Source organism: Montipora capricornis, chromosome 6, assembly GCF_036669925.1.
Source record: "Montipora capricornis isolate CH-2021 chromosome 6, ASM3666992v2, whole genome shotgun sequence".
Classification (NCBI taxonomy): domain Eukaryota; kingdom Metazoa; phylum Cnidaria; class Anthozoa; order Scleractinia; family Acroporidae; genus Montipora; species Montipora capricornis.
The window spans coordinates 42,502,293-42,509,792 of NC_090888.1; the positions used below are offsets into that span (position 1 = coordinate 42,502,293).

General features: G+C 41.8%; 3 protein-coding genes across 4 annotated transcripts in view; all 3 read right to left on the reverse strand.

The window, feature by feature from the left end:
- The window catches only part of LOC138052175 (cationic amino acid transporter 2-like), a 46,646-nt gene extending 45,786 nt beyond the window's left edge, over positions 1–860 (reverse strand). The window contains exon 1 of one of the 2 annotated variants that reach the window (XM_068898548.1): positions 633–860. The gene's annotated coding sequence lies outside the window, so the exon portion shown is untranslated. The remainder of the gene's footprint in view (positions 1–632) is intronic. The other variant, XM_068898546.1, reaches the window with a different exon arrangement.
- Positions 861–4,122: 3,262 nt separating this feature from the next.
- Positions 4,123–5,055, reverse strand: LOC138053957 (uncharacterized). Its single transcript, XM_068900481.1, has one exon. The coding sequence runs from the start codon at positions 5,053–5,055 to the stop codon at positions 4,123–4,125; it is 933 nt and encodes a 310-aa protein (XP_068756582.1).
- A 543-nt stretch (positions 5,056–5,598) lies between these two features.
- Positions 5,599–7,500, reverse strand: part of LOC138053958 (uncharacterized) — a 2,296-nt gene continuing 394 nt past the window's right edge. The window contains exons 1-2 of the mRNA XM_068900482.1: positions 7,462–7,500; positions 5,599–7,391 (exon numbers count right to left, since the gene is read on the reverse strand). The exon at positions 7,462–7,500 is cut by the window's right edge and continues 394 nt beyond it. Coding sequence (XP_068756583.1) covers positions 5,599–7,391; positions 7,462–7,500 — 1,832 coding nt within the window. The remainder of the gene's footprint in view (positions 7,392–7,461) is intronic.

Sequence of the window (7,500 nt, forward strand, 5' to 3'; positions counted from 1 at the left end):
ATTGTAATACTCGTCAAAAATCTTGAAACACTTGTGTCTGTTTCCCCTTCCCCAATGTTGATTTGGATATCACAGTGGTCTCAGTGCTTCAAAACACGCGTCGCTCAACATTGGGGAGGGAGAAGGCACATTTCAAGGGGGAAAACAGTGTGAAGTAGAAATCTCAGGATTTTTGTGGAAAATTCGACACAAACGGTGTCTGTTTCAACGATTTGTGACGAGTTTGCAATACTCGTCAAAAATCTTGAAACACTTGTGTCTGTTTCCCCTTCCCCAATGTTGATTTGGATATCACAGTGGTCTCAGTGCTTCAAAACACTCGTGGCTCAACATTGGGGAGGGAGAAAGCACATTTCATGGGGGAAAACAGTGTGAAATAGAAATCTCAGGATTTTTGTGGAAAATTCGACACAAACGGTGTCTGTTTCAACGATTTGTTACGAGTATTGCAATACCGAAGGACTAAACGTTTAGGAAACAAATAGCCGGCACTGGAGTCCTCACTTGATTTTAATTAAACTTTACACGGAAGATAATAGTTCAGTATTTTTTTAGAGGGCGGATGCAACATATTCTAAAGCAAGACTTTAGTTTTAAAAGTGAGAAGAGAAAAGCTATAACCACGAACTTACCTCGGCGTGTCTGGTTTGGAATGACTTAATTCCCTAACGTTGTCGAGCTTAAAGTGCCCCTAACCCTTCAACTTGTTATGTTTTGGTAGATTTTCATATCTTTCAAGAACTCATTTTCGCATTTTTTTTTTTTTAATATGAAATCCTGATCTTCTTACGAGCGCTTGAAATTACTGAAATTTTTGATTTTTTTGCGCGCTATAAGCCCCGCTGGACAAATCATTGTCTCCTGGGCTCATTCGGAACGAGCCAATAAGAAGCGTCCGATATTTGACACTTTTTTAGCTGTGACGTAAGAAAAGGACATTCAGCAACTCAAGCTTCCACGATGTCCTTTTCTTACGTCACGCTGGATAAATAGACACATTTGGCCGAGTGTGGGACTAATGCGAACGATAGGTGAACAAGTAGTCGCGACTGCCTTCACTTTTAGCGCTCGTAAAAAAGTCAAGATTCTATAATTTTTTAAAAAAATTCCGAAAATGACTCCTTGAAAGATGTGAAAATCTACCCAAAAAAAACAACTTGAAGGGTTAGGGGCACTTTAAATAATCTCATTTGCCTGGCATTGCCGGTTTGTCCTGTTATGTCAAGACAGGAACGAAGTTTCAAAGTGAAAAGAATGTCTTCCTGTCGCAATTATCACTGATAGTCTTTGTGCCCAGTTTGTTTTTATTCCTTCTAGTGTTAAGTGTCACTTAAGTTAAGTTTTTGTTCATTGTTGAAAATATGACTTCCTCTTAATTTCACAGGATGATTGCCGCTACGAGCCGGATATTCTAGAATCGCTCCCATAAGTTCTGTAGTGTGCTAAAAGGCTAGTTTTATACAATTATACTGAAAAGAAAAAAATATGATTTAACTATAATGCATGGCTTTCAACCTTTAATACACGACACACACAAATCCATGACACCCATGCCACTAGCGTCCGAACTGTCCATCACCCACCCGCTCAATCGACTGTAAGTGACCAGACGGTCAGAGTCGAAGATAGAATGCGGACTTCGGACAAAGTATAAACCACGAACTAGTAACTCCAAAACTAGGATAGCATTGACCTGCACATACGAAAATAACAGCCCAGTTGCTTGGCAATTTGCATGAAGAAGAATGCATGATACTTTGCGAAATTTGACAGGAAGGCAAAAACAAAGAATAACTATTTATTTGTGCAAAATAATTGAAATGTTTTGTCCATCATTACAAAACACTCTAATAGCATATTTAGAATTTTTTGTGGAAAGTAAATGGTAAGGATCTATGAGTTTGCCAACGATTGAAAGTGGTTATGTTGGTAGCTATACTTCATTCCGTTGGTTACATTGGTCATTTGACTCTATTCTGGCCACGTGATTAAAATAAGTTGCAGAGTAAAAGCTTCTCAATGACAAAATCATTCTTATTTTGCTTCTCAAGATATTTCTTTACCAACATCTTACGCTGTTGTCGTGTTTTTATATTCGTGAGGTGTTCTTGTCTCCCGTCTGTTGTTGATACTAGACCGTGCTCGGGCAAGTGTTTTTTACATTTTTCAAATATTTTAATTCAATTCTTGTTTTAGCCCGCGGCGTAAGCAATATCGCCGGTTGCTTAGTTGTTCAAGCAGCCATAACGAGGAAAATGGCTTCACATACACTCATTGAGTGATAGCGTCCTACATTTATAAGTTTTGTTCAGGGTTCGCCTGTACTTTATTCAAAATCCTAAAACGCAGAAGGCTTTTTTGATGATTACTCAGTCCCGTTGTTTTAAGAAATTTTCGGCCTCATTAATTTTTTTGGCCTTTTCCTCCTCTTTGTTTCAAATTTCAAACTTATGTGAGATACAAAGATACTCCAAAAGCGAAGCCGAGTTAGAGGATATATAAAACATGCAAAGATCTTGACAATATCAGAACCTGTCATAATCATTCTAAGAAGACTCCCGTATGAATGACGAATATAGATCGGTGTACGGGTCCCGTACGAATAGCCACTGCCTCATGATACCTTTTTTCCTTCAAAACACGAAAACCAGTTTTCTACAGAAAGCTTCCGCTCAAAGTTGCACAGACAAAAGTTTAACTCTCACAGGCCAATATTGAACGGTTTAGGTCGATGCTAACCTGCGATCAGGCCCATTTTTAGCTTCGCGCATATGTTCTCTTATGTCGTCGCTCGCTAAAATTGGGCCTGACCAAAAGTCTCTCAAGAATTCCGGACGGTCGGCCAAATTTTGGCCGACCAAACTCGTGATCTGATTGGCTGTTGAAATGCCGGAAGTGAAAATGCCATCGTGATTGCGCGGAGCTCTCGCGAAGTCCTCGAGACTAATCCGCCGTAAGTGTACGAAAAAATTTGCTGCCTTTTGTTCTTACAATGACGTGGACGGTGCAACTTGATTTTATTTGTATAAATGGAGATATGCCATCTGGAACATCTCATAACTTGTCCAGAATCGGGTTTGAATCCCTCGAAAGAGTGAAATTAGCGATTCCGTTGTCGAGCTCTGTGGCCATGTGGTTGAAAGTACTTTGGCACAAACTTCCCTGACGTTTTGAAAGCTAAATAGCTGGTTCTTTCAAATGGCAATGAAAGCCGATGCATATTGGTTTCCTGGATGAGACAAAGGACATATATATCAAAACGAGGAGATGCTGATAAAATCGCAAGTTACACGAATGCATGTTTTGAATATCTGTGTATCACTTACTGTACATGACACGGTTTCTTTGCACAATTTGGAGTCAAGATTGCTTCATAATATTTCCAGTTGAGAGACCAATTGTACAAATATAAAAGAAATTTTGCGAGTCCATCTTACTGTTCGTACTCCATCAAAAGATTAACGGCCAAATTTATCATGATTTTACTGAGCGCAACTTCTAGAATTAAGAATATTAAATATTAAATATTGAATATTGAATTAAGATATTACCCGAGAAAATCACCAAAGAAACCTTCATGGGCAAACACGTTAAAGGAATAATGTATTTCTCTTTTTTTTTTCTTTAAAAATCTATTGCCAAACCGTCCAACGACAAAATGCTAGGTTATCTCAATTACAAATTAAAATGTCAAGCTTAAAAGATTGCATATTCAGTGAAGTTCGGAGGAAGAATTACGCCGGCCTTTGCCGCAATACAGTCGTCGAAAAGGTACAGGAAGTAACATTCCCCATGCTTTAAATGTGTTTCTCTCAAATTAAAGCCAACGGTAACTTTCGAATTCGTTTATAATATTCCTCCCACGGTAATCAACTCTGGTCAAAACAAAATAGCGTGAATCTGCCGTCCACGCGTGTATTGGTGTTGTTAGAAATTACGACGAGGCACTGAAGCGTAACACAACTTTAATCCACTGGACTCGGCTACACATCGATTTACAAAGGGGATGTATACGAGTGAAATGCTACGACGTACAAAAACCTTCGATAACAAGAGCGGGAAACAACGAAAGCCACATGACACTCTAAGTCGTACACACTAGGGTGGGGTTAGTATAACTATTCACAGGTCCAGTCTCTCAGGCTTCTTTGTAACTCTTCCAGAACGAGTACGGGCTGTAACATTCTCCCCACCTTGTCCTCCTTCGGGGAGGACAACGCACAAATTAGGCTTCGAAACAGGCATACTTGCAGCATGAACAGTGTTCGTTTGTGGCTTCTCCCCACCATGGACTGGATCCTCTGCTCCCGGGCTTACTTGTGAAGCTGCTGACTCAATCTCTAACTTGTGTAAACGTTGAACGGGTCTGTTATAGAAACTGTTATGCGCTCTAACTGTAGCGGTCCGTACAAGCCCGTCGTTTCCTGGATAAACCCTTTCAACTTTAGCCAACGGCCATTTGGTGCGCGGCACATTGTCGTCAGAAATAAGTACAATGTCGCCTACTCGAATAGAAGGGATCTCTTTATGCCACTTGTTTCTTACCGATAGGAGATGTAGGTACTCTTGTTTCCAACGCTTCCAGTAGTGATTGAGTAGTCTCTGCAGGTAGAGATACCTTTCCACAGTCCTCTTACTGGTCTCCTCTAAGCTACTTTCTTTCCTTTCCGGTAACTGGTTAATTGGCCTACCAATTGCAAGATGAGCAGGTGTAATAGGTAACGGGTCTCTGCAATCATCACTTACTGCGGTCAACGGCCGCGAGTTAATGATACCTTCGATTCTGACCAGCAACGTGTTTAGCTCAGAAAAGGTGAGAAGTGCCCTTCCAAGGACCTTACGCAGTGGTTCTTTTATCGCTCTGCAAAATCGTTCCCACCATCCACCTCTCCATGGGGGACGCTCTGTGATGAATTTCCACTTGATCCCTAGTGATGAGAACTCTGACTTGATTTGGTCTTTTATCCAGCGTACTCCACAATCTTTGACTTTCAGTAGTGGGTTCATCGTATAATTTCTGAATTTCCCTGCTTGCTGCCTTGAAGGTTTGTGCATTGTCTGACCACACTGTATGGCAAAGACCTCTGCGACTCGTCATGCGACTAAAAGCTTGAAGGAACTCATCAGTTGTCAAACTATGTGTAAGTTCCAGGTGAACCATACGAGATGATGCGCATGTGAAAATACACACATATGCTTTCTTAATATTTAAGCCCTCTTTCACATACAGTGGTCCCGTAAAATCAGTCCCAACATGCGCGAAAGCTCGTGAACAGGAAATTCTTTCCTCTGGCAACTGACCCATTTTCTGGGAACAAGGTCCAACTCGTTGTCTTTGGCAAGCTAAACACCTTCTGATAACACGTTTAACCTCACGTCTTCCTTAAGTTAGCCAAACTTTCTGCCTTAAAGTTGATAATACCGTTTCTGGACCAGCATGCAACATGTTCTTATGTACATCTTGCACCATCTTGGCAACTTCGGGATGTCCGTGAGGCAAGATTATTTGATGCTTGCTCTGTTCGGGAAGATCAGCAAACTGTAGTCTCCCACCAACTCTTAATACCTGATCATCTCTGTCATAATAAGGGTCCAGTTTCAGGAGGCGGCTTTTTTAGTGGGAAGTACCTCTCCAGCTTTCAGTTTCTCGAATTCTTCTTTGTAGACCACTTCCTGCACCCACATACAACATTTAATCTCGGCTTGCTTCACCTCGTCCGCCGACAGTTCCCTTTCACAAGACCTAGACTTAGTCTTAAACAATTTGACCGCTCTCAATACATAAGCAGTTACTCGAATCAACTTTAACCATGTCCCGTAGCGTGACATATCAATCAGTGGTTTTGCAACGACTGCTGTATACAGATGGGTAGTTCTTTTTTCCTCGCAAGCTTCGGCGGGAGCAGCTTCGTTTTCCGGTTGAGCGGGTAGTGGTTCACAAGGCGAAGACATCCATTGGGGTCCATTCCACCACAAAGTGCTTGAAATCATATCATTACAGCTTAACCCACGCGTCAACAAGTCTGCAGGATTCTCCTTACTTCCACAATACCTCCAACACTCAGGATCCCATGTTGACTGTACCTCAGCCACACGATTGGCAACAAATGGCTTCCAGGAATAACTCTGCCCTTTTATCCAATGCAGTGCCACCATACTATCTGACCAACACACAACCCTAGCCACCTTCATTGGCAAAGCCCCTACAACAAATTTTAGCAACCTGGCATTTACAACTGCTGCTAAAAGTTCCAGCCTTGGAAGTGACACCTTCTTAATGGGCGCGACTCTGGACTTCGATATTACCAGCTGTGAGGATACATTGTCTTGCTTGTCTCTTATTCGAATGTACAATGCTGCTCCATAGGCCTTGGGGGAAGCATCTCCAAAACCATGCACCTCTACCACAGAGTCTTGCGTAATACCATTTCCGAAGCATCGAGGGATAGTCACATCTTTTAGCTGCAACGACTCGGACTTCCAACTTAACCACTTTGCTTTAGTGTCGCTATCTAACGGGTCATCCCACTGTAATCCTTTCAACCACAACTCTTGGAAAAGGATTTTGGCTCTAACAGTGAAGGGTGATATCAGTCCCAGTGGGTCAAACATTTGCGATGCCAGACTAAGTAGACTTCTCTTTGACACTGGATCATGGGATGAGATGATTCCACTCGGTGCGAGGAATCTAAAGTGGTCAGAGTTCAAGTCCCATGACACGCCAAGTGCTTTTAGGGGGTCGCTCGAATTGAACTCCACGAATGGCGATGAGGCTCTTTTAGCTAGGTCAATAGCATCCATTACTAGCACTGAGTTACTTGCCCACTTGGTCAAATTGAATGCTGCTGTCATCATAATTTCTGACATTTCTTGTTGAAGCTTCAAAGTTGAATCTACTAGGCAGTCATCGACATACATATTTTGTAAAATTTCTTCTACTGCATACGGGGACATTTCTTTGTATTTGCTTACATGAGCATGGACTGTAGCAATTGCAAGGAAAGGACTTGCGTTCACACCGAAAGTCAATCTCTGCATTCTGTACACCTTTGGTGCTTCGTTAGGCTGTAAATCTCTCCACAGGTAGCGGTGAACATCTCTGTCCTCTGGTGCTAGTTTGACTTGCAGAAACATCTTTTCAATGTCTGCTATGAGACCAATTTTGTGTGTTCTAAATCGAATCAGTACAGATGCAAGCTTCGGCTGTAAAGGAGGACCGGGAAGAATACAATCGTTAAGGGAAGCATCACCTCCTTCTCGTGCGGAAGCATCAAATACGATTCTGCATTTTGTCGTTCTTTTGTCATCACGAAATACAGCATGATGCGGTAAGTACCGCACAGTTCCATTGTCATCACTCTGATCAGGTACTTCCTCTGCAAAACCTTTCTCTACATATTCGTTGATCGCTGTTTTGTAAGCCTTAGCTTTCACAGGGTCTTGCCTTAACTTTCTAATTACTTTCTAGCTTTGGAGGATCTCGTTTCCATGGTAGTCGCA

Excerpts from the sequence above, each read along its gene's own strand:
- LOC138053957 (XM_068900481.1), bottom strand. The coding sequence starts at position 5,055 with ATGCACAAACCTTCAAGGCAGCAAGCAGGGAAATTCAGAAATTATACG.